At 46.5% G+C, this 27,096-nt stretch overlaps 1 protein-coding gene across 2 annotated transcripts in view; it reads left to right on the forward strand.

Moving 5' to 3' along the window:
- Positions 1–2,674: 2,674 nt before the first annotated feature.
- Positions 2,675–27,096, forward strand: part of LOC144762300 (exportin-5-like) — a 2,334,361-nt gene continuing 2,309,939 nt past the window's right edge. The window contains exon 1 of one of the 2 annotated variants that reach the window (XM_078647447.1): positions 2,675–2,851. In XM_078647447.1, coding sequence (XP_078503573.1) covers positions 2,750–2,851 — 102 coding nt within the window. In that variant the 5' untranslated portion in view covers positions 2,675–2,749. The remainder of the gene's footprint in view (positions 2,852–27,096) is intronic. The other variant, XM_078647448.1, reaches the window with a different exon arrangement.

Raw genomic sequence — 27,096 nt, forward strand, 5'->3', positions numbered from 1 at the left:
TCAGCGAGGGCTCAGGAGACAGGAGTTGAATCTGGTGTCCGGGCCCTTTTGAGGCCTAGAAACGGGGACTTTTCAATGAAATAACGTGCACACTGAGAAACGTGGCAACGTAACTTTACATAGGCCTGATATTCGTAGTGTTCACGAGAACTGAAAACTGGCATACTAGGGATGGACACAACTATAATTGCGTCTTTAATCGAACATGGGGAATACATATGCATATTAATCATGCACACATAACATAAGATGGGGGACACGTAGGGACACAGAACATGGCAAAATTTACTTTTCCACAGTGGGACAGAGATGGCCACGCGCAGGGCTTCTGGCGATTGGGGTCTGTGGACGCGCATGTACAGCCACGCGGTGTGCACATCTCCTGTCCCGCTTCCCAGGCAAGTCAGCATGCAGTTTCACTTTACATTCCCCCCGTCGGCTCCACGTACACATCTTTCGGAGACACATATAGAGTCTTTCTTCCCACGACACCCTGATCACAGACACGGATGTCAGGGGCTTTCACTGTCATTACTTTACCCACCCCTAACCTGTGTTAACAATAAATAATTCTGTACAAACATCCCCCCCACACTTGTGCTCCAACGGAGGGGAGATCAGAGCCTTTCCCGTCAGTCTTTTCCGAGGAGTCCTGCTATCCCCCCACCCAAGACCTTCGGAGAGGAAACCTTAAGCCCTTGATTTTCCCATGGGTCTGTACTCACTTCGGCCGGACTCCACTGCCGCTCGGAAAAGCTGAGCATGCTGGAAAGCAGGCCCGCGACCTGCTCAGGGTATATGCTCAGAGGCCAATCCCGGAGAGACACGTCAGCCCGTCCTCAAGAACACGCTGCTTATGCCCGCCCCGAGTGCAAAGTCTGCCCGCCAAGAACCCGCCCACCATCTTCCCAACTCCGTAATGGGGGTGGCCCCAAAACGTGGAAACACCTCCCACGGCTCAACCCAGCTGCCTGTTTATTTCCTTGCATCCAGACAAGTGACAAGATGACGTTCGTGTCATTTGGGGTTTGTGTGATGTGTCAACCTCATGCTGTAAATGACAGTCATGTGAGCCAGAGAGCGTTCACGTAACTGCTGTAAAAGTGGTTACCGGTGTAACCTGCTCTTCAGAGAACACTGCGTGTTTCAAAGATTTCACATGAGCCGCTCCCAAATGAGTTGTAAGTCTGTCACCGGCATCACCTGTGAAGCAGATCGCACAGACAAGAGCGGCCATCACACACACACACACACCCCACGGTCACGTCCCCGCGCACACTACATATCAACCAACAACATACACACACCCACTCAGTCAGACTGCATGCCTCACCCCACCACATACTGCATGTCCCCCCCCCCACAAACACACTGCATTCCTACATGCATGCCCACTAAATGACTCACTACACGCACACGATCCATACCGACACACACACCCACGCACATACCCACTCACGCACAGGCACACCCTCCAGTTGATACTGGTACGAGACAGCGAGTAACTAGTGGGTTGGAGCAGGGGCTCTGATCCTATGGGAGTTTTGGTGCATTTATGGAAGAGAGTTGTGCCCGGGGAACGTATCTAGACGCACTGTGCCTGGCTCTCTAGCTGTCACTTCTCCCAGCGACCCAGACTCATGGTGAACACCAAGAAGTCTGCACCGGCCTTCCTGGCGCTGCCGGTGGCAGCGTGACCCAAGCGGGACCCTGGATTTCAGTTTGAGAGCTAATGTTTAATCTGATCGGAAAAACATATTTTTGTCCGCATACAGAGCAATGGATTATACAAAACCAAAAGTTTAGTGTACTTTGCTGTTTGATTATATATAGCTCCTAAACTGCCAATAGGCAGCTTCGAAGCCCTGACAGTACGGCAGTGAGAGAACTGGATGTAGCTCATAGTAATGATACACGAACGCTCAGCATGCATTGTACAGAGATACGAAGTGATGGGGCTGCAGGTTTGCTGCTTTGACCCATCTACTAAAGAAGGCTTTAAGTAGGATGAAAAGGGGCATGGCCAATGTAATTAAGGGCGTGGCTTAAAAACATGTAAGCGAAAAATCTGTGCTTAGCATAGTGTGCCGCCTGACTTGTATTTTGCTGTTTCTGTCATTGTATCCAGATATATGATCAACAAGTAATATCATACCTACAAGTCAGGACTCTTTATCTTTGTTAATGGTTGTAAGTTGCATAGGATAAATAAGCAGCAACTGTGGCTTGTATATGGTATTGAAAAAGCCTCCACTTAAAGCCCTGGTGGCACCACAACAATGTCTTTGTTCGTAGTTTAAACAAGCATTTGCAATGCAATAGGTCTCGCACTTACGCGAGTTTGAGCTATTGACATTGCAAATAACAATGCGTTTTATTTTTGTTTTTAAAACATAAATAAAAGACATTGTCATTTACAATGCCAACAGCTTAAACTTGCGTAAATGCGAGACCTTTGCATTGAAAATGCTTGTTTCTACGGAAATTCAACATTGCAGTGTACCCCATTCTCTGGTTCTCCGGTTTCTTCAGACCTGCGTCCTCTTTCTGGCACAATCGCTCTTACAGCACAGCCGCCATAGTTACTGCTCATTCGCAGGAAAGAGACGCTAGGACTTCCCGTATGTACGCATGCCCAGTAAACAAGGGGCTGTCTTTGCGTTTCAAGCCTCGTTCTCAACCCTCCCACAAATGTGTGTTTTATGTTTGTGGAGGGGAGAGGAAGACCTGACCGGAGACAGCAGGCAAGATGTCGTCTAAGGAGATCGCCACTTCTGTAGAGTTCTTAAAGCAAAAACTGATGGTGGTGAATTCCGTGGCGCAGAACCAGAAGAAACCTGAGGCTCAGAATGTGAGTAGGGCGCAGCGAAGACAACAGTTCGGATAGCGAGGAGGGCTCCGCTCGGAATAACGGCGGCGGAAACCCAGCGCGAGGGACGGTGCGCGCGCTGCTGACGGAACGGCTGCAGGCACCGGCACGAGGGGGTTCTGCCTCAGCGCTCTGGCAGTTACCGGGAGGCGTGCGCGTGAGGGGAAGTGGGGATGAGGCGAGTTTTATCGCAACCGGTGCCGTTTAAACCCTGGTCAAAAGTAAAACACCGCGTGTATGATGAATATAATTCTTGATCGCACGGGATCTTTGTGAAATTATACTGAAAGGTTGCCAGATAAGTAGGAGCAGGTTTACAATGGGAAGCAGTTTAATTGTGAATTGATAGTGAAAGGCTGCCACATAACTAGGAGCTGGCTTACAATCGGAACCAGCCAGGTTAGCTGTGTATTGTGAGCTCTTGAGTTTGTCAGATGTGCTTGTAGTTACGGGAGGACACAGGTTTATTCTTCTTTGTATAACCGCCTCACCACCCAATGAATCTCCCCGCTTCCCAACCGTCCAAACCCCCGTCAACCTTCCACCACGAGCGTAAGCTAATGTGGTGGGAATAAGGAAAGGAGAAAATCAATCAATCAGGGATTTATAGTGCGCACTCCCCCCTAAGGGTCTCAGGCGCTGGGGGGTGTGGGGGTATTTGGGTTGCTCCGAGGTCAACCGAAGAGCCAGGTCTTGAGGTCCTTACTGAAGGCTTGCAGTGTGGGGCATCGTCTGATGCTGAGGGGGAGTTCGTTCCAGGTCTTGGCCGCGATGTAGGAGAAGAATCTGCCCCCGTTCTGCCTTACCGGATGTGGTTGCCTTCCGTTCTGCCCCCTGTTCTGCCTTTTGGGGACGACGGCAAGGACTAGGTCGGCAGAGCGTATGTTTATCTTGGGACGGTAGGAGATTCTTCCGTTGAGGTATTGGGGTTCGGTGTTGTGGAGGGCTTTGTAGGCGTGTTTTCAGTGGCGTACGAAGGGGGGTGCGGTGGATGCGGGCCACCCCAGGTGTAATCACTGAAGGGGGCGTGACGAAATTGTAAAATATGTGTTTTAAACACACATTTTTGCTATTTTGTCATGGTCCGCACTGTGTACCACCTGACCTCGCTACGCCACTGCGTTTGTGAGCAGTTTGAATGTTACTCTCTTTTTAACTGGGAGCCAGTGGATGTCGCGGAGGTGCTGGGTGATGTAGTCAAACCGCGGGATGATGCCGAGGACCAGTCTGGCTGCGGCATTCTGAACGGTCTGGAGTTTGCGAAGGAGTGTTTTGTTGATTCCAGAGTAGAGAGTGTTTCATAGTTCAGACTGCTGGTGATGAGTGCGTAGGTGATGGTGTTCCTGGAGTCGCGGAGGGGGAAATCAATTTAAAGAATTTGCGGAGCATGGGAAGGGTGTTGAGGTATGAAGAGTACATGGCGTTGATTTGGCAGTTCACTGTGAGTTAGGAGTCGAGTATGATGCCAAGGCTTGTTAAAAGAGGCAACGACGGACTCCAAGTGCCGCACTTTCTCTGTGTGTTCCCCCAGGGAGTATTTCAAATATCAGATGGTAGTTGGTGTGCACAATCAGCTTCTGCACCCGCCGTTGTGGGATGCCACCTGCCAAGCAGGAAAATAGAACTGTGAGGAAAGTGGAGCTGTGCACTCTCAGGAAAGTGTTTAGTCAATAAAGAAGCTCGATCAGTGTCTTCATTGTATCAATCTTTATTTTTGATAATCCATGTGGTTATTAAAATGCATCAGCCAACGCGTTTCGTTCAAGGAATGAACTTCGTCAGGGCGATTCGGATGTAAGAAGGATGGTGTGCTGAGGCCGTGACTGCAGTAGGCCCGGCCTGAGCCACTCTTGGCTTATAGAAAAGGAATCAGCGGCACTCAGAGTAAGCGCTGGCGAGGGTGAAGCGGTCACCTTGATGCCGGTGAAGAGAGACCTAGAATCTCTGTCTCAGTGTGTCGGCTATTCGTGCAGAGTGCTCTGGCCTGTTATTGGGCCATAGGAAAATTCAGATGCTATGTATGGGGATGGAGACTTGTTCTCCAGACTGATCACATCCACTGATGTGCATTCTGAATAGTGAAAGGGTTAGGTATACAACACCACATTTTGCCCGACTTACAGCTAAACTAATTCAATATGATTTTGAGGTTGCGCTCATACCAGGGAGAGCTAAAGTCACAACAGATGTACTGTCCAGGTTGCTGTTATGACAGACATGATGCAGACAAAGAGGAATGTTTGGTTGTGGCTGTGCATGTTGTGGAGCTTAAAGTTTATTCCGAATTGGAGTCAAAGAGTGCGAGTGAGGAAGATGTAATCTTGGGTCAGGTGAAAGGTTGTGTTGTGATTTGGTGGCCCAAAGAAAGAAGCGTGCATTCAGAGTTGCAGCTATTTTGCAAGGTTGCACAGGAGTTATCCATGGACTCTTGGTAAGAGCAGACAAAGGTCTTCTGCCCAGGCGACTGGGACCCAAAGTCCAGTGCCCAAAGATCCTCCTCGACGAACCAGTCGACGCCTGCAGACTCAGAACCAGGGGCCACCCCAACTGCGACCAGCCATGGGTAAGCTTTTCCGTCACCCCTGCACCCGGCATCCTCCAGCCCCCTGTGCCTCCCTTTGGGGTACCTACCTGTGCTCCAAGATCCCAACTTACCTCTCGAAGTGATGATCGCCCCTGGAGAGTCTCCGTCCCCGAGCCTGCAGCCTTTTTCAAGATCCTCATTGGATAACATTGAGCGCCCGATGGCTCAAAAGCACCCTGCACCCAGCTGCCCGAGTGCCGCTGGCTGTGATCTGTCCTAATCTACTCCCCCCCCCCCCTTGCCCTGAGCAAGTGACCAGGAGCCCAGCTCCCACAGCTGCGTGGCCTGCTAGCCAGCAGCCACCAACCGAAGGCCCCCTGCCTCTCATTGACTAACATTGGGCCTAACTACCTCTGCACCCGGCCGCCCCTGTGCCGCTGAGGGTGTACTAACCGTACCTACCTGACCCTGGGGGACCCCTGAGTCTGTGCCTAGAACCTTACCGTCACCAACCAAGTACTCACCTGGAAGCCGGTAAATTACTTACCTGCCATTGTATAACATTGACCCATTTGGACTCGAAAATTTTTTAAGTGTGAAGTTTTGAAAACTGAAAATATTACTATAAAATCAGCCAAAGTCCGAATTCGAAAGTACTCCCCTGTGATCAGGGGAGAAGCCAGTACTGTACCTTTCAGCCCAGTACTGAACCACAAAAGTAATCCCTTGCGGGTTTACTAGTAACCTGTATTTTCTCCATAGGAACCCATTGTCTGCTTTTCTATGAAATTTCTTCTAAGTGTCTACTTTTGAAAACTGCAAATATTCTTTAAAAATTGTACGAAATACTGAAACGCAATTACCTACCTGTTTTGAGCTAAGCCCCCAGTGCTCGCCATAGGAGACTAGTGCTGGGTTACAAAAGTAACTCAATCGTACTTTACCTGCAACCTGAATTTCCTCCCATTGAATGACATTGTCAGATTTACCTTGAAAAGTTTCTATGTGTGAACTTTTAAAACCGCTTTATATTCCTGAAAATTCATCACAGTAACTAAAACGTTTTTGCTAATCTGCTTTCAGCTTAGACCCCCGGACTGAATCTATGATCTAGTCCAGGAACTACCAAAGTAATCCATAAAGTAATCAACTGTATTTGCCTATGAAAGCCCGTTGAGCTCAATGCTAGTGTGTTTCAGAACTGTGTTGCTTACTGCTCATACTGTAACTATTGTGTGCACAACCTTTATTGCTTCCTTGCAAAGTAATTACATGAGAATACTCATATCGAGAAAGGTATATTTTTATAACTGTTGGTTATAAAAATAAAACTATATCTTTGGATATACAAACAATCGGCCTGGAGTTCAGTCCTTGAGTGTGTGAAACCTTTTGCTGACTGAGTGTGTACAACAAATGCTTTACAATGTCCTCTGGTACTGCCTTACTGCTCGACCAAGCTACCACTTTCGAGAGTAAGGTCAGTTCTGACTTTAACCTCTGTTATACCTCTGGGGTTGGACTCTATACACACTGTACTTCCTTCTAGTCCAGTCTATATAGAGCCACTTTCTCACACCAATGAAATTAAAATCGTTTTTATTAAGCGCTAACAGCTTCCCTGAGGCGTCCAGGCGCTAAAAACTACCATCAGTACTCTGAGAAGAAAGGAGAAGGGGGGATCCTATTGATTAAAAAGGAATGTTTTAAGCTGCTTGCGAAAGCTCAGCAGGTTAGAGTCTTCTCTAAGATGGAGCGGTAAGGTGTTCCATATTTTCGGGGCTTTGTAAGCGAAGGAACGGCCTCCGGCCCTTGCTCTGTGAATCCTAGGGACTTGGGCTAGGAAGGCATGTGAAGATCGAAGGGCTTTGGTAGGTTTGTATGGCGATACCAAGGAGTGGCTAATCTCTGGACCTGATTTCCAATAGGCCTGATGTGCAATGCACAGAGATTTAAATGTAACTCTCTCTTTAATGGGGAGCCAGTGCAATGCTCTTAGACCGGGTTGTATTGAGGTTCTGCGGGGGGTGCCAAGCAATGTGCGAGCTGCACAATTTTGGGTGCACTGCAGTTTTTGTATAGTGTACTCCGGCGCCCCAAGGTACAGAGCATTGTTAAAATCAAGGAGAGATTGGATTAAGCCTTGTATGACTATCTGTCTGGCCTCAAAGGGAAGAAGTGGAAGGATTTTTTTAAACCATCCTTAGGAGGCCAAAACAGGTCGCAGAGACTTTGGTTGCCTGCGTGTCGAAGGTCAATGATTTGTCCATCCACTCCCCCAGGCTTTTGATGTTGTCTCTAGGGGTGGGGGCTGTGCCCATGCTCAGAGGCCATGACAACTCCAAGGTGTAAGGAGTTGGAGGGCCTAGGAGCATTAGCTCAGTTTTGTCATCATTGAACTTCAGACATGATTTAGTCATCCAACTCTTGACCTGTTCCAGACATGTTGTAAGGTTGGACTGCGGTAGTGGGTTGTTCTTTTGTGCAAGAGAGACCACTAGCTGGGTGTCGTCCGCATAGGTAATGATGTTAATACCATGCGGACGCACAATTCCAGCCAGCGGTCTCATGTAGGCATTAAAGAGCGTAGGGCTCAATGAGTAGCCCTGCGGAACCCCGCATCCCAGAGGCTTGCTCGAAGAGACTGATGTGCCTTCCAAGACCTGGAAGGTTCGGTCAGATAGAAAAGACCTGAACCACACCAGGGCTTCTCCCGAAATTCCCATGTCGAGGAGGCGGTTTAAAAGAATTTTATGATTAACCGTATCAAAGGCGGCGCTCAAATCAAGGAGGATCACTGCCACTCTGACCCTCCCTGATCGAGTATCCGCCTTGTCTCTTCTGTCACAGCCAGCAAAGCTGTCTCCGTGCCGTGTTTTGGGCGAAAGCCTGTCTGGGAGGTGTCGAGCAGATGGTTGTGTTCGAAGAACTGAGTTACACTGATGTTGATGTGTTTCTCTAAGATCTTGGTTGCCCAGGGAAGCAGTGATGATCAGTACTTCAATTTTGTCGGAGTTTAGTTGGAGGCAGTCTTTCTCTTCCATTTGGCCACGGTGGTCATGGCATCTCAGAAGTTGGTTTTGGCGTTGGAGGGGTCCCGGTGAGAGAGAGGATCAGTTGAGTGTCGTCTGCGTAGGAGATTATGTTGAGTCTATGGGATCTGACGACCTCTTAGGTGTGGGGGGGTTCATGTAGATGTTGAACAGAGTGAGGCTAAAGGATGATCCATGTGGTACGCTGCATAGGATGTCTTTGAGTGCACCGGTGAAGGGAGGCAATCGGATGCTCTTTGTGCATCCTGCAAGGAAAGAGAGCGATCCACTTGAGGGGGTCTTGATGTATGCTTATGTTGTAGAGTCTGTTGATGAGGGTATTGTGGGAGAGTGTGTCAAATGCCGCGGACAGTAAAAAAAATATACCACTGCCTGAATTATTTAGTAGATCTGCAATATCTCGGAGATAAAGAAACACAGGAAACTGTTAATCCAGTCCCCAGGGAGCAAAGAAACATGGGAACTGCGTGGAGACAAACAGTCCTATACACAACAGGAAAGAAACCTGGATTATATGACAAAAGTATTAACTTGATTCAACATTTTCAAATATCAAAAATTTCATTAGGACAACATTAATAAATATTGCAATAAAAACCACATACTATGCATAATTGCTTGTTGTGGATTGTTCCGTAGGTTTTGTGGTTTGTCTCCTTCTTTGTGTAGAGTCACTGTCTGAGGAAGATGTTTCAGTTTGTGAAGTATATGGTTTGTTGGCTCGTTTTTTTGAATAAATTTCTGCCCAAGTGTACACTTCACCGACTACACAAAGAAGGAGACAAACCACAAAACCTACGGAACAATCCACAACAAGCAATTTGCATCCATCTACAAGCACTAACTCAGAACTAAGTATCCAACCGACAGTTCTCGTCCAAAGCCAGCAGAGCCATTTTTTAGAACAGGGCCAATCACAAAGAGGCGACCCAGGAGGGGACAGAATACCAGATCAAGAAAAAGACAAAGAGAAGGACAAAGAAGCACCAATCACGAGGAGCGCCACGGGCTCCAACAAGGAGAAGAAGAAAACACTAAAGACCAACTAGTAATCAACATAAGTAAACATCCATTAAACCAACAAGAGTATCAATTACTACAGAGAGGCACATCGTTTGTACCAACACACGTAACCGACGACCTAGAACTGGAGGTCAGTTTTTTCAAATTAATGCGCAAACTACGCCTACATCATTTTTTTGACAATATCCTACCTAAACCAACATCACAAGACACAGATCAACTGCGAGGCCTGCGCCCTACCAGCTCTTTCCAAGCACCTATCAGTCACAAAACCATTGACATCTTCGAGAAGATGGTCAAACAAGATCTCACCAAAATCAAACATCATCAACGCATAAACAAAAACCTAACCCAGAAAGATTTGGATACTCTCAAAAAATTATCAAACAATGAGAAAATTATTTGTACCAAAGCAGACAAAGGAGGTGCAATCGTGATAATGGATCGAGAGAAATATGAATTAAAAGTATTGGAACATGTGAATGACACAAATGTATATATGAGATTGGAACAAAACCCCACCATGGAATTTTTTCGAAATCTGAAGAATATAGTTGATAAAGCACACGAAATGGGTGTAATAAATGACAAAACAAAGAAATTTCTATTGAAAGATAACCCTAGAAGTCCTAAATTGAACATGGTCCCCAAAATTCACAAAAACTTATGGGACCCACCACTAAGACCAATAGTTTCAACCAGGGGCAGCATGCATGAACCCATTGGCCAACTATTAGACAAATACCTACAACCTTTAGTCAGAAACATGGTGACATACATAAAGGATACCACCGAATTCATACTCAAATTGGAAACTATTCAAGTTGAAACCAACGAGCCTATAATACTATGCACAGCGGATGTAAAGTCATTGTATACAAGTATACCCCACTCTATGGGTATAGAAGCAATAGAAAATGCCCTCATGAGCACAGATTTGGATGTGAGCTTTCAAATATTTCTAATGGAACTAATGCTCTTCTCCCTATACCAAAGTTATTTTAAACACAATGACACATGGTACCTACAACTGATTGGCACCGCCATGGGCAATTCGGCAGCACCGGCATATGCGAATCTCTTCATGAAGTTCTATGAGGAACAACACATACTTTCCAAAACACAATGGCACAAGAATTTAAAACTCTTCATCCGATACATCGATGATATTTTCATCATCTGGACCAGTTCCAAAGAAGAATTACAAACAGCTCTGACCGAGTTTAATCAAGTGGATGAACGAATCCAATTAACTTGGGAAATATCCGACACTACTATCACATTCTTGGACGTCAGAGTAAACCGCACAGACAGAGGACTGGAAACTGATCTACACATTAAAGACACTGACAGGAATAACATGCTCCATTACAGCAGTTTCCACGAACACAACCTAAAGAGATTTCTACCTTTTTCACAGATGGCAAGAATAAAAAGAATCACATCTGAACCTTCTATGTTACAAAAAAGGATCACGGAGATGGAGAATAAATTCAGAAACAGGGGATATCCGGATCAAATCATACTGGAATCTAGACAAAAACTTGAACATAGGGACAGAAGATCTTTGTTACAACCCAGTCAATCAAAAGATCAAACCAGGATAGTCGCCATATCTAAATTCTCCACATCAAGTTTGAAATTCAAGAAAACGATACTCAAACACTGGCAGATGCTCACTTTGGAACCTGATTTCAACAATTGCTTTAAGGATCCGCCGCTATTTGCATTCACCAGAACAAAAAACATAGGGGAAATGATGCAACCACGAAGATCCATAATAGAAATCTACAATGGAACTAAACCATGCCATAACTGTGGACACTGTAATAACATCATTAGAGGCAACAAAATCAACCATCCCATGAAAGGACATGAAGTCAAGCTAAGAGTCAATGCCACTTGTGATTCATCCAATGTCATATACGCTCTAAAGTGCCCATGTGGCAAACTATACATAGGCAAAACGGAGCACCGAATCAAAGTGAGAATCACAGAACACAAATCGAACATACGCTTGAAGAATGTGAAATCGTCTGTGGCAATGCACTTTTTGGAACTAAAACACAACATTGCTCAATTAAAATTCTTGATCCTTGAAAACATCAAAAAGACAGAAGGAATGGACAACTCAAAATACCTACTTCAAAGAGAAAACGCATGGATCTATAAACTGTGTACCCAGAAACCTTTTGGACTCAATGAAAGAATAGAATTTGCATGTTACTTCTAATGTTTAAACTGCATAATTGCTTCCGTGCCTCGACTTGGCACTCCTGTACAAGCCATCATACTTTTGACACCCATTTCGCCTGAGTCACCACATAGCTCACCACATTCGATCACCTTAACATGCTTTCACTTTCACCTACACGGTTCTCGGTCGCTATGAGAGACCATACACTTTCTTTTATTTTTATTTTTATTTATACTCGTGACCACGACCGATTTCCATTAATTCAGTTAACTTGTGTTTTTCTAAACTTTATTGTGCTCAAGAAGCTAGAGGAAACGCCATTACCTCCACCTCACGGCACCTATCACAGCTAAGCATTCACCGCCAGCCGATCGCTTCACTAGTATTGCTTCAGTTTCTATCCACCACGTGACCACGATCAAGTTAAAAAAAAAATACAAAACTAATAGCAACATTGTTGCAGTAACGAACAGTGAACGCGGTGGATACCGCGCCCATGATTTTTTCAATTCCTCGCTCTTCGAGCATCAGGTTAGTTTTACCCGAAACCCAACCACTCGCTTAATTTTTGTTTCCTACTACGGCGAGGAAACAATACACTCACGGCTTACTTTTCCCTTTTAGCTTCATTCAACGCTAGAACCCGAAGGTCTGTGAATACAGGCATGTAAGTCATCATTTTAATCATTTTTTGCGCACCCGCCATTACTAACATGACACACTCATGATTTTCCTTGTCGACCAAATGTATATACTGACTATAGCGTTTGACAATTTAACCATTTGAATTGATTATGATGATTGCATGTACTCCTTATATTTTACCTCACATTTCTTGATGGTGACAAACAAGTGACAGTCGATTGTTTTCATCCACAGTGTTATTCCCTGATGAAGGGCCTTATATGTAGCCCGAAATGCATTGGACACCATGTAAAATAATGATGCCTCAGTAAAAACAACCACAAGAGACTGAATATGATTTAATAATATTCAAAGAAAAAAGAAGTACATTTACAAATAAATGAAAATATAAACTTGAATAAAATGTGTGAAATCCTTTGATTCTCAGAGGAGAGAAGAGTGTTCCCAAGGGGATGGTCCCAGTGACCCACTGGAATCACATATCTACAGGGGTTAAAAGGTGCCATAGTAGTACTGAAATAGAATAGGCAAAACCAGTAAAGCACTGGTGGAGGACATCACATTTCTTACATTTCCAATCAACAGTTCAAACTTCATCGCGTAGCCCACGTTCATCAGTGGCCCAGTAACTAAGGAATTTGGACAGGAATAGATTAGACTAAAAACAAAATTGCAAAAAGTTCCAAACAAAAATGGAGGCAAACATCCACACTAGTTTGCATCAACTCGTACCAATCATGACAGAAACAATTATTAATTTCTGACAGTTTTCACAATAGACTTCATAAATTACTCAAATCAGTGAAAACATTTTTTGCATTTTTGTCTTACTGAACTTTCCAGGGCCTTACCAGCCATGCACTTTTGCAGGCTCGTAAAGCATTTGGCTTAACTGGACTTCCCAACTAAGTCACAAGCTGTGCCGTATGTTGTCTTCCTGTCCTGGTGCCTCTTCAGTCACATGCCCCTGTCTCTGCACAGGTTCCTCCTTTTTAATTGCCCCTAAATTGCCAGTCGCGGCAAGAGAGCTAGCTTTACTACCATAGTGGACCAACGCCTTAAGGGTAGCTGCAACACCTCAGACTCCTGGGAGATGGGATCGTGAGAACGAGGAAGAAAGCAAAAATAAAACAGGCATGTCGTAGGTCGGGAACCAAGACAGGCCAGCTCACGTCATGCAGTGTGACTAGCGTAGTGGGAGGAGTCATTCAGAAGACATTGTTGTAATTATAGTTACATCAGAGTTTTAATTTAAAAGCATTTTTGTTTTCATAATAACTTTGGAGCCGTATTATGAATCTGCGCAAAACTTCCCAAAAATGTTCATTCTATTGAGTTTCATCATGGCCCTTTTTAGGTTTCGCCTGGCGTTTACTGCGCAAGCAGTATTGCGCAGGTGAAAACTTTTGTTTAGAAGTATGGAGCTTTCTCCCGCCTCTGTCTTCCATTGGCTAGCTCCATAAATGGAGGCTAGCCATTGGAAGACAGATCTGCCCGTCATTGCCGGAGCAGATTCGTGGGCGTTCCTGCGATTTTTACTCCTCCCACCCCTTTCCCTACGTCATGCGGCGGTGTTTTTGTTTTTTCAAGCCATGTTTTTGTCATTTGGTTGCCTGTGGTCTCCGTGTTATGTCGTGCTTGGCTCGTGGCTGTCGTCTCCGTCTTCCGTCTTTGCCCGGTATGTATGCTCCGGTTATCGTGTGTGGCTGTCGTCTTTGTGCCTGTGCTCCGGTTTTCGTGCGTGGCTGTCGTTTTTGTGCCTGTGGTCTCCGTGTTATGTTGTGCGTGGCTGCTTTCAGGAGCTGCTCGGCTCCGCTGGCCTCCCCCCTTCTCTCTGCCCTCCTCCGTCACGCTCTGCCGCTCCCCCGGGCCCCCACCCCTCCCTCCCTCTCTAGCGGCCATGCTGCCTCTGCTTGTTTAATCCTACTGCAGCGGCGGATGAATAAGATAAGGATTAGCATGAATCACATTGGTCCTTCACCACCCTGAAAAACATGCTTTTCACTTGTGGCTTGTAAACATACTGGACTATACCTGCATAACAGCTCTTGGCTATCCTAAGATGATGTCACCAGTGACCCTCACCACAGGTCTGTAATACTCTAGCAGCTCTGTTACTCGAGCTTTAACCAATGCTAGACTGAGGAAGGAGGGTGGGAGCCTGGGCCAGCAATAACAGTCACGGGAAGAGCCTTGAGTTCTTTGCAATGGAACCTGCCAGGGGAATGTCCATGGTCCAGCTTAATTAAAGCATTTCAATCACGATTGCTGTCTAAGTCAGTCTCCCTACGTGGGAGTGCCATAGGAGCCCCCAGCTGGCTGCCAACCTAACTAATAAGATCCAGTCAGAGGTCTTGGGGTGGGGTGGGTGTTGTGTGTGTGTGTGTGTGTGTGTGTGTAAAGGGCCAAAATTGACTTGCATATTGTTGGCCCCTAACCCTAATAGTAACAGAGATTAAAAAAAAAAACGATGGAGTACTCAAGTCAGTCTTATGTCAGGGACGTAGCTTCGGGGGGGGGGTGTTTGGTGTGTTTCACCCCCCTAATAAATGTATTTTCAAGTAAATAGTTAGGTACCGGTGCTTTCGGGCAGGTATGGTGATGTGTCTCGGATTTCGCATGCACACAGACAAAAAACACAGACTCTCCCTCGGTTTCGAAAGTCTTAAACAATTTGGCTAGTTTACAAAATATTGTGTTTTCCCTTACTCAGTACCCCTATCAAGCTGTATTCCTCTCCCTTTTCACTACCCCTTAAGTCCCTCTCATGTGCCCTGCTTGTTCTAGAATGTATTTTATCATAATATGCCGGTGCCATTGTTGGAAAACCTGAAGCTCACACCCCCTCGGTCTTACTGACCAAGCTACGTACCCTGTTCAGGTTAATAACTTAAGCATCTCGACCCGTCACGCTTTCCCTCTTTGTTCTATCTGAACCATATTTAGCCCGCTGCAGGGCCAATGTCCTTTGTTCCCTTCTGTCCGCTGACCCTGTGGGTTGGAGGGGAAACCCCATCTGCAGTGATCCCGAATTTTCTCACCTAACATCCTTTGTCTTCTGTGTCAGTCAGTAGATTGTTTTTCACACTGTACTGTAGACGCTCCGGCTTCAATGAGGCCGGATACAACTTTACAATGTGGTAACGAGGGGCGGTCAGCGTCACTCCACTGACCTTCATTAGCTCGGTGGGTTACTGGAGGGGCGCGCTGTGCGGGGTAGGAGGGTGCATGACAAGCTGCCACCTGCTGTCTGACATATGGTTAAGAGCCGCGCATGTGCGCACTGCTCCAGAGTGTGTGCGTGTGTGACTGCTCCAGTGTGTGCGTGCATGTGACTGCTGCAGAGTGTGTGTGTGTGTGTGACTGCTCCTGGGTGGGTGTGTGTGTGACTGTTCCAGGGTGTGTGTGTATGTGACTGCTCCAGAGTGTGTGTGTGTGTGTGTGTGTATGCGACTGCTCCAGAGTGTGTGTGTGTGTGTGTGTGTGTGTGACTGCTCCAGAGTGTGTTAGTGTGTGTATGTGACTGCTCCAGTGTGTGTGTATGTGACTGCTCCAGTGTGTGTGTGTGTGACTGCTCCAGTGTGTATGTGACTGCTCCAGTGGGTGTGTGTATGTGACTGCTACAGTGTGTGTGTGTATGTGACTGCTCTGGTTGTGTGTGTGTGTGGCTCTGGGTGTGGCTGGCTCTGGGTGTGTGTGGCTGGCTCTGGGTGTGTGTGTGTGTGTGGTAGTAATTGCTGTCTGCTGAGCTCGTCCGTAGGGTACAATAGTTCTCACATTTGCGAGAGATTAAGCTATTGGCAATGTAAATGACAATCCCATTTATTTATCTGTTTTCAAAACCAACACATAAATACAAATTTGGTCATATACAATGCCAATAGCTCTAACGTCTCCAAAGGCGAAACCGTTGCATTGTAAATGCTTGTTGTACATTTTCGGGACTGGTAGGGGAATGTTGCAAGGGATCAGAACAAGCTCAAGGTGATTTCAAGAAATTGGCATTTAGAAGTGTTTTTGGGTGGCTTTCAATGAGTTGTTTTTAGGTTTCGCCTGGTGTTCACTGCGCAAGCAGTATCGCGCAGGCAAAAACTTTTGTTTAGAAGTATGGAGCTTTCTCCCGCCTCTGTCTTCCATTGGCTAGCTCCATAAATGGAGGCTAGCCATTGGAAGACAGATCCGCCCGTCATTGCCGGCGCAGATTCGTGGGCGTTCCCGCGATTTTTACTCATCCCACCCCTTTCCCTACGTCATGCGGCGGTGGGCGGTGTTTATTTTTTTTCTTTTTCAAGCCATGTTTTTGTCATTTGGTTGCCTGTGGTCTCCGTGTTATGTCGTGCTTGGCTCGTGGCTGTCGTCTCCGTCTTCCGTCTTTGCCCGGTATGTATGCTCCGGTTATCATGTGTGGCTGTCGTCTTTGTGCCTGTGCTCCGGTTTTCGTGCGTGGCTGTCGTTTTTGTGCCTGTGGTCTCCGTGTTATGTTGTGCGTGGTTGCTTTCAGGAGTTGCTCGGCTCCGCTGGCCTCCCCCCCCCTTCTCTCTGCCCTCCTCCGTCACGCTCTGCCGCTCCCCCGGGCCCCCATCCCTCCCTCCCTCTCCAGCGGCCATGCTGCCTCTGCATGTTTAATCCTACTGCAGCGGCGATGGATAAGATAAGGATTAGCATGAATCACATTGGTCCTTCACCACCCTGAAAAACATGCTTTTCACTTGTGGCTTGTAAACATACTGGACTATACCTGCATAACAGCTCTTGGCTATCCTAAGATGATGTCACCAGTGACCCTCACCACAGGTCTGTAATACTCTAGCAGCTCTGTTACTCGAGCTTTAACCAATGCTAGACTGAGGAAGGAGGGTGGGAGCCTGGGCCAGCAATAACAGTCACGGGAAGAGCCTTGAGTTCTTTGCAATGGAACCTGCCAGGGGAATGTCCATGGTCCAGCTTAATTAAAGCATTTCAATCACGTTTGCTGTCTAAGTCAGTCTCCCTACGTGGGAGTGCAGGGGTGTGGAATTGTTTAAAAAATCTACCTGTCCAAGGGACAAAATTGTATAGAAATCTACTTGTCCTGCAAAAAAATCTACTTGCCTTACCTCTTTACTGAATCAATAAGATAGACAGGCAAAAGTGTAAATTAGGTTGTAGACCGTGCGTTTTAGACATTCAATACATTGAATCTTCCATTTGGGAGAACAGTGTCAACAAAGGTTGCATATTCGAATCAGAAATTCCCAGTATAATGTACACCATGGTAATGTGTAAGTCTGTATTCCATATTTACAGGATAACATTTTTGCCTAAGGTATTTACAAACAATATAAAACACAGTCACATATCGGCTAGAACCAAACCGATACCCACAATGCATTTAAGATTCATGCAATAGTCAGGGGTGGATATGAATGTGATCTGTGATTATGTCTAGATTAGGGTGTCCTGCTCAGGAAAGCATGACATTTCTAGCTGTCCTGGGAAGGGTAGGAGACAATTCCTTTTTTCCAAAGGGACGGGTCTTCAGATTTCAGCCCCACTTAGATCAAAACATCATCTCTGAAAGTGTGTAAGGTTTTCATTTGGATGACTCAATCTTTGACATTGTGATACATAGCGGGAAGTTGGGGGTGGGGAGGCACACTTAGACCTATGCTGTAGAAGTCTTACCAACATTACACAGTCAGTCCTAGAAGCATTATTAGGGAATGAAGTGCCCTTTGCAGCTGCATGTGAAATAAATCACTAAGCTTGAATCTTTACTGCACCAGAGACGTCTATCTAAGCCTCCCAAAGAAAGAATCTGCAGTAGCTCGAAAGTCCACTTCAATACTGGTTTGCTGGGTAGTATTATCTTCCACCAAGCCCAAGACTCAATTTGTTATACAGGGTCATAAAACAGTGGCAGACACTCCTTAAGGACACCATAATCGAACAGCTGAGGTCAGGGGTGAATTACCCTGCCCCAGCCTGCTATATGGAACCAATACAAGGGCAGTTCATATACTGAACTGCACATGATCTAAAATAACATGTCAGGTGACTTGCTTTTTAAATAAAGTATACAGTGGTGTAAGAGGAAACCCAGGAAAAACATGAGGAACGTATCTTGCAGGACAAATCTCCTAGCAAAAAGAACCAGGGGTCTATTAAAAAAAAGCCAGAAGTAAAAACGGTTTTGTTTTCAAAACATTCCCCTGTTCAGCTGTAGACCAGAGACTGACCTATCAAACTGTGGGGGCATTTTGAGAGGGTATGGGTGCAGACATCGTAGAGGTGACCACCCGCAATAGTTTGTGAATCGTTTTTACTTGCAGGATGGAGAGCAGTAGGGAAGGGAAGTGGGGGGATGGTGGTTTTACATCAGGGGTTTGAGAGGGGACAGAGGTGAGCATCCAACTGGGAGCAAAAGAAAGAAGAGTAAACGTGGTCTAGAGATGTGTGAGGATTTAGATCCAAAAGGAAGAGAATGAAGGCGACTTAGATGGGGAAAGAAATATAACATGAGGTTTAGACTGGGCACAAGACCAATGGCAGAAGGTTGAGACAGCAAGACAAAGACAAGTTGGACAGGGAATTTGAAAAATGACAGCGTGCTGAGATAGTAAATATGAAAAGGAAGTGTCATTAACACAAGTTGATGTGGTTGGTGTGTAAAGTAGGGGAGGTTCTGTTGATGGCATTTTGTGATTTCTGATATAAACTAAAGCACACATCATAAGAACAATTTCACTTTCTTCTGCTGCATCTCCAGAGAGGTTTGTAACGTTAGCTCTTTCTGAGTTTCGCAGCTTTTAACGGGACATTCTACATGGAGTCTATTCACTTGCTTTGCATGTGATTACTTTCCAATAGCATAAAAAACAATCCTTCCTCACTGCCTTGGGGTACAGACCGTACCTCTGTAGTGCCATTTCAAGCACTGCTCCCTTGCAAAGATGTAGCTGTAATATAGAATTCAGGGCATAGGCTAGAGAAAGCCAGCACAACACAAAGGACAGACTTCTAGGCCCAGAGAGGCATTTACAGCCTGAAAGCCACAAGTCTTGCTGTTGTGAAGCAACAGAGAGCCTCACCAACCTATCTACTCTAAGCAGGATTTATTTGGACACATTTACGTTACTATGTCCGCTTTACTCTGTACACTTTTAAGAAGTCCATTTCTATGTACTGCATAAACACACTATCCAGCCATACATGCTCCTTTGGTCATTTACCTCTCCCGGTACATTTGAGGCAACCATTCCACATACCTGCCTTATCTTAGCGTGCAGTGCACCAGCTTCTTGTGACTGATCAGCTTCCAAATGAGAGTGCTGAGCCTCTAACCTAGACTCACCCTCACTTAGCTACATTGTGTGATCCTCGGCAAGTGTTTTATTTTTCCGGCCCTCCATTTCCTAATCTTGCAAGATTAGCAGTGTTCACATAAAGGTTAACTCATTTTAATAAGAGCTACCCAACACTGCAGTAAATTGCTAAACAGCAACGGAGCACTGTTTTTAAGCCTAACTTTAAAAGTGTTTGCTAGGGGTAGTAGGGACAAAAAGAGCTTTGTCTGTTATTGTTGTAAATTAGGTAAAATGTGGGATATTGGAACGCATGCGGGAACGCCTGTTGTCAGTCAGACCAGAGCTATAGTCCGGGCCACTGGAATTATGCAGCAAGAGAGGACGAAATTATGTGGCAGGCTTGAGTATATTATGCAGCAAGAAAATGCAAAGTATGTGACATAATTCGACACATTTTGTAATCGTATTCGTTTATTATTTCATCATTTTCAAACTTGGTAACACCCTGTGGGCATTGGTTGCAACTCGTTAGTATGAGGTGAACATCCAAATACAGCAATAATCAACAGAAAGGTGACCAGTCCGGCTTTACAAAGAGGCTTCCACTGCGTGGCAAAACGCAGTCGCATTTTTAGTAACTTGTTTATCGTTTGAGCTAGAAACAAATTTTGCAGCAGATGATGGATTATGTGGCAAATACTGCAGACGTTCAAGCACAATTCCAGTGGCCCTGGCTATAGTCATTGTGAGGGCCTGAGGTCGCATCATGTAGCAGATGCTAATGGATGGCATTTCTTCTGACTTAAAGAAATCACCCCTAGTCTAGCGCCCCAGTGCTGCTTTAAAGTCATGCTTGGCGCTGCACAGAACAGCATATAAAGCCTCTCAGCTTCAGGTGCAAGATTTTGGTGACATCGTATCACAGACAGTAAGGTTTGGGCTTTTAGTTTGTGGTAAAAACATACCACTGCAAACCTGCCTTCTGGCAAACTCTGCCTTGCCCCTTCTGTTTTCTTTTTCTGGCCTCCAATTCCTGTGTGCTGGTGAAGGAAAAAATGCAGAGCCACAGGGGAAAGAAAAGAGCATAGTGCAGACACTGGTTTACAAATTAGAGCTCGTGAAAATGAAAGCAACAGGGGTGGCCTGTGGGCTGCACGAGAGCCCCACAGGGAAAGTAAGGTGCTTTAATGTAGATTTGGTTGACACTAAAGAGGCTGAGACTTCAAGCGCAGACAGCAAGCAATGTGCGCAGAGAGGGCCCCAAGAATCGCATGACAAAATAATCCCAAGCACCTTAATGAAAGCCTCGGATGCAAGGAGAGGAGAGAGGCGGGGAGGGGAGGGGAGAGGAGGTGAGAGGAGAGGAGAGGAGAGGAGAGGAGGGGAGCGGAGGAGAGCGACCTGGGTTCAGCACAGAGGCCCAAGGGTGCAGCCAAGAAAGGGCAGCATCAGAAAAGTTAATTACGTTTTTTAAAAAGTCTGGTAAAAGTAAGGAGCAAAGAAGCTTGTCTCCTACCTGCCATTGCTGGAAGTGTTCTCCAGCTGCAAAAGCTCCATGTGGAAAATTATATAAACAAAAATAGTCTCCTCTGCATCCTGCTATAAATTGTGTCATGACTCGTGTGCCTGGGTTAGGTGATTACACTGAGGACGAGACACGGACTGCTAATTTGAAGAGGTCCGAGGATAGTTTGATCTCAGTCCATAATTTACAGTCTACTTGCCCTTCGGACAAAACCGTAATTAAAACTTCTTGCCCTTGCAATAAATCTTAATGTCTCGGGCGTCGGGCGATACAAATTACCCATCCCTGGAGTGCCATAGGAGCCCCCAGCTGGCTGCCAACCTAACTAATAAGATCCAGTCAGAGGTCTTGGGGTGGGGTGGGGTGGGGTGTTGTGTGTGTGTGTGTGTGTGTGTGTGTGTGCAAAGGGCCAAAATTGACTTACATATTGTTGGCCCCTAACCCTAATAGTAACAGAGATTTAAAAAAAAACGATGGAGTACTCAAGTCAGTCTGATGTCAGGGACGTAGCTTCGGGGGGGTTGTTTGGTGTGTTTCACCCCCCTAATAAATGTATTTTCAAGTAAATAGTTAGGTACCGGTGCTTTCGGGCAGGTATGGTGATGTGTCTCTGATTTCGCATGCACACAGACAAAAAACACACACTCTCCCTCGGTTTCGAAAGTCTTAAACAATTTGGCTAGTTTACAAAATATTGTGTTTTCCCTTACTCAGTACCCCTATCAAGCTGTATTCTTCTCCCTTTTCACTACCCCTTAAGCCCCTCTCATGTGCCCTGCTTGTTCTAGAATGTATTTTATCATTATATGCCTGTGCCATTGTTGGAAAACCTGAAGCTCACACCCCCTCGGTCTTACTGACCAAGCTACGTACCCTGTGCAGGTTAATAACTTAAGCATCTCAACCCGTCACGCTTTCCCTCTTTGTTCTATCTGAACCATATTTAGCCCGCTGCAGTGCCAATGTCCTTTGTTCCCTTCTGTCCGCTGACCCTGTGGGTTGGAGGGGAAACCCCATCTGCGGTGATCCCGAATTTTCTCACCTAACATCCTTTGTCTTCTGTGTCAGTCAGTAGATTGTTTTTCACACTGTACTGTAGACGCCCCGGCTTCAATGAGGCCGGATACAACTTTACAATGTGGTAACGAGGGGCGGTCACGTCACTCCACTGACCTCCATTAGCTCGGTGGGTTACTGGAGGGGTGCGCTGTGCGGGGTAGGGGGGTGCATGACAAGCTGCCGCCTGCTGTCTGACATATGGTTAAGAGCTGCGTACGTGCGCACTGCTCCAGAGTGTGTGCGTGTGTGACTGCTCCAGTGTGTGCGTGCATGTGACTGCTCCAGAGTGTGTGTGTGTGTGTATGTGACTGCTCCAGAGTGTGTGTGTGTGTGTGTATGTGACTGCTCCAGAGTGTGTATGTGACTGCTCCAGAGTGTGTTTGTGGGTGTGTGTATGTGACTGCTCCAGTGTGTGTATGTGACTGCTCCAGTGGGTGTGTGTATGTGACTGCTCTGGTTGTGTGTGTGTGTGGGGCTCTGGGTGTGTGTGTCTGGCTCTGGGTGTGTGTGTCTGGCTCTGGGTGTGTGTGTCTGGCTCTGGGTGTGTGTGTCTGGCTCTGGGTGTGTGTGTCTGGCTCTGGGTGTGTGTGTCTGGCTCTGGGTGTGTGTGTCTGGCTCTGTGTGTGTGTGGCTGGCTCTGGGTGTGTGTGGCTGGCTCTGGGTGTGTGTGTGTGTGTGTGTGTGGCTCTGGGTGTGTGTGTGTGTGTGTGTGGTAGTAATTGCTGTCTGCTGAGCTCGTCCGTAGGGTACAATAGTTCTCACATTTGCGAGAAATTAAGCTATTGGCAATGTAAATGACAATGCCATTTATTTATCTGTTTTCAAAACCAACACATAAATACAAATTTTGTCATATACAATGCCAATAGCTCTAACTTCTCCAAAGGCGAAACCGTTGCATTGTAAATGCTTGTTTTAAAAGATAGAGAAATATGTACTAATAGTCTGCAGTGGGTATTTGAATTGCTTACTGTGGATATGCAGGTCCCATACCATTCAGACTCTTGTGTATGGTACAGCATACCTTAAATTTTGCCCGCTGTCTAATGGGCAGCCAATGAAGTTTAGTCAGGAGGGACTTTGAGGGTGTGCGGGGAGGGACATTCAAGACCAAACGGGCAGCCGTGTTCTGGACCACCTGTAGTCTGGTCATGACTTCCTCATTGGCAGATAGCAGCAGGCCGTTACAATAGTCTAAACGACTCATGACTAAGGCCTGTACTAGCATCCTTCTACTACTGTCTGGTAGGAGGGGGAAGATTTTGCGTAGCATGCCAATTATGTGGAAGCAGGATCCTACCACCTGGTTGGCATGCTGTTTGAGGTTAAGTTCCTGGTCTAAACGAACCCCCAGATTCTTGACAGTAAGTTTAGGCTCCGGTACTGGGCCAAGGTCTTGTGGCCACCAGTCCGGAGTCCAGAGTCGTTTTACCTCCCCAAACATGACTTCCGTCTTTCCAACATTACATTGTAAAAAGTTGGAAGACATCCAGCAAGCCACTGCTTTCATCCCCAGGGAGAAGGAGTTCTTAACATCGGGAGTCAAGGTTTTAAAAGGAAAGAGGAGTTGAGTATCGTCCGCTTAGGATATTGGGATAAATCCATATGCTCTCAAGATGTTAGCCAGGGGTGCCACATATATGTTGAACAAAGTTGGGCTCAAGCATGAGCCCTGTGGCACCCCTTTGGAGATCTCAACTTCCTCTGACCGAAAACTCCCCATAGTTACTTGCTGGGTTCGATTTGTTAGAAAACTGCGCAACCATGCAAGAGCTTCATGTTTCAGGCCGATGTTCTTTAGCCTGGCCATGAGGATGGGGTGGGATACGGTGTCAAACGCCGCAGACAGATCTAGTAGCACCAGGATAACGGAGAAGCCCCTATCCTGGTACATACGCAGATCGTCTGCGACTGACATTAGAGCGGTCTCCGTACTATGTTTGGGCCTGAAGCCGGATTGTGAAAGGTCCAACACTCCTGCGGATTCAATGTAACTCGACAGGTGTTTATTTACGTGTTTTTCAGTAATTTTAACCAAAAAGGGGAGTAGAGATATTGGTCTAAGATTACTAAGCTCGTTCCAGGAAATGGTGGTATTTTTCCGGAGCGGTTTGACCAATGCCTTTTTCCATCCAAGTGGGACATGCCCCGTGCTTAACGAGCTGTTTATTAATCTCTGGATGGTGGGTCCCAGCTCCGTAACTAGAGTAGGCATAACCCGGGCAGGGATAGTATCTGTGGGGGAGCCACTCTTTATTTGGGATGTAAATGCCAGTATTTCTTCATTCTGAATGGGGGGGAATGCAGAGAGGGAGTTCTCTAGAGGGAGTGGTATATCAGAATTTATGTTGGGTTCATTGTCCTTTCTACATGTGAAGTTGGAGACTAAAATGTTATCATATATGGCATAAATTTTTTGTGTAAAGAAGTGGGAGATGTCATCACATAATTGTTGTGAGGCCACTTCTTGACTCTCACAGGCTATGGGTTTAGTGAAGGTCAATAAAATCTGGTATAGCGTCTTGGAATTGTTACTGGCCTCCAGTAGCTGTGAAGCTATATGGTTTTTCCGTGCTAAGCGGATGTCCTTATGATATACTCTCAAAGATTCTTTATATAATTGTTTGTCGCTGTCTAGACGTGACGCCCTCCATTTCTTTTCAAGCTTCCGTGTAGCTTGTTTAGATCGTCTTAGATTTTCAGAAAACCAGATCTCTTGTTTAGGAGCGGGTTTCGGTTTAAAGATTTTTAGCGGAATGATGATATCTATTGTGTTAAGCAACGTCACTTCATAGTCATGTAGGGCTTTGTCAATATTCTCGCTCCCACTCAATTTGGGTGTTATATACGCTTTACGAAAATTTTCTTGGGTCAGTTTATGCCAGGGTCTTCTTTTACTGGGTAGGACGGGATATTTTTGGCCATACAAGGTAGGGGAAGTTAAAAATTCTAGAACATAATGGTCTGTCCATTCTACTTGGTAGGGGAGAGAGCATTCAATTTGAAGAGAATTCGTAAAAATTAGGTCTAACGTATGTCCTGCCTTGTGGGTGGGCCCGTTATTGACCTGTCTTAAACCCAGTGAGTTAAGGTCTGCGATGAAAGTCTTCGTCTCAGAGTTATTATCTAACTCACTATGAATGTTAAAATCACCTAGTAGGAGAAAATCTGAGTTGTCATATATATGAGGGGCCAATGCTTCCATCAATACTACAGATGTGTTAATGCATGGGCCAGGGGGACGGTATATTAATGCTCCTTTCCTGCTAGTTTTATTTGGGAATTGGAGATTGAAAATCATAAGTTCCAACTCAGGGGTGCATATTTCGTCCAGTATTTTGACGTTTCCTAGCTGATACCTACCTACATATTTGTCTCCATGTTTTCACAGTTGGGTTGTACAGGTTTGCCTGATCCAGGCACTTATGTCTCATTTTGTACACCTGTGTTCATGCATTTGAGCAGTTCTACCCTACACTGTTTGAGTTTAGAAGTTGGGGTGGTCTAATGGTTCAATGTGTTTGACCACAAATAAAATTGTGAGATTCGTGAGCGACCCTTTTTTTTTTTTTTTAACAATCTTTATTCACAGCTTCATTGACCAGAATTACAGTATCATTGTCCCCGCGATACATCAGCTGGCATTTTATCTTTTCCACCCCCTCATGAGATCGTCCCTTCACATACGTATGCTGTTTCATGCAACGACAGGAGTAACGTACCTCGTTTCTCTTAAATGACATTGTGAACATTCGCTGTGTGAAAGAGAAAAACATAACCAAACAAACTGTAACCCCCCCTCCCTACCACCCCACTCCCTCATGTGGTCCCCACCCCCCACCCCATGTCTCCTGGTAGGCTAACATTTCCATATGACTACATGTGTCCCTCCTGGCTCCCATGGGTACCAATGTGTGCTGGGTCCTTGCTTCGGGATTAGTTAAGCTAGAATCCCTTTGTTTCCTCAATACAGCCTCAATCCACCCCCTCAATTCTGGGATCCGTGTCCCGGCTCCGGGGCAAGATCAATGTCTTCCAATTCAATGAGCATCAGCTCCCAGTCTTGAGCAATTGGGAATTTTCGGTGGCCCCTCGCTTCTTCTCTCCTGAGCGCCGCCCCTTCTGCCCTCCCCCACTTAAGCACCTCCGCCTGCCATAAGTGCGTTCCCGGCTCTAAGTGCCATTAGGAGCGCTAAGTCCAGTAGTTTCAATTGGGCTTTTGACGTCTTAGGTCGTTTGCGCAGCCCCAGCAGGCAAGGCAAGGCAAGGCTTCCTCCGGCAATGGTAGGTGCGTTACCGTCCGGCACACTCCCAACCAATACTCTCGGAGTCGCACACACACGACCAGATCATGTGTAGGAATCCGGCTTCATCCTCCCCGCATCATGGACATCTGTGGGGGGAGTCTGGGAACATCCTATGTAATCGCCTTGGTTGTGAGCGACCCTTGACCCTCCGGGTAGGTCGCTTCTCCACCGCTGCAGCGCCTCCTCAGCCTGCCACCGACCTCTGCCTGCCTGCGACCTCGATCCTCCTGCCTGCCGCCTGCCAGTGTGCCTGTGCCTGCTCCCCGTCTTTTCTTTATGTACCCCCCCGTGTGCCTGTAGCCCCTGTAACCCCTCACCCCGCTGCTCCCCCGTTTTTCCCGCCGTTGACCCCCCTGCGGCCCCGCCCCCGTGCCCATTGGCTCGCCTGCCCTCCCGCCTCCCAGCTGACCCCTCCTCCCCCTCCCTATTATGGAGACCCCGCAGCGACCGCGGCAAAGGCAAGCCCGTCTGCACCCGTCCGCGCCTAGACCGCGCCCAGCGCCAGGACCCCTGGCCCTCGACGATGCCATCCCATCCGACGACCTACGATGCTGCCACCATCCACGCACTTCACCCCGGCCGGAACCCCGTCTGCTACCGAGCTATCC

The sequence above is a fragment of the Lissotriton helveticus genome, chromosome 6 (genome assembly GCF_964261635.1).
Source record: "Lissotriton helveticus chromosome 6, aLisHel1.1, whole genome shotgun sequence".
NCBI classification, from domain to species: Eukaryota; Metazoa; Chordata; class Amphibia; order Caudata; family Salamandridae; genus Lissotriton; species Lissotriton helveticus.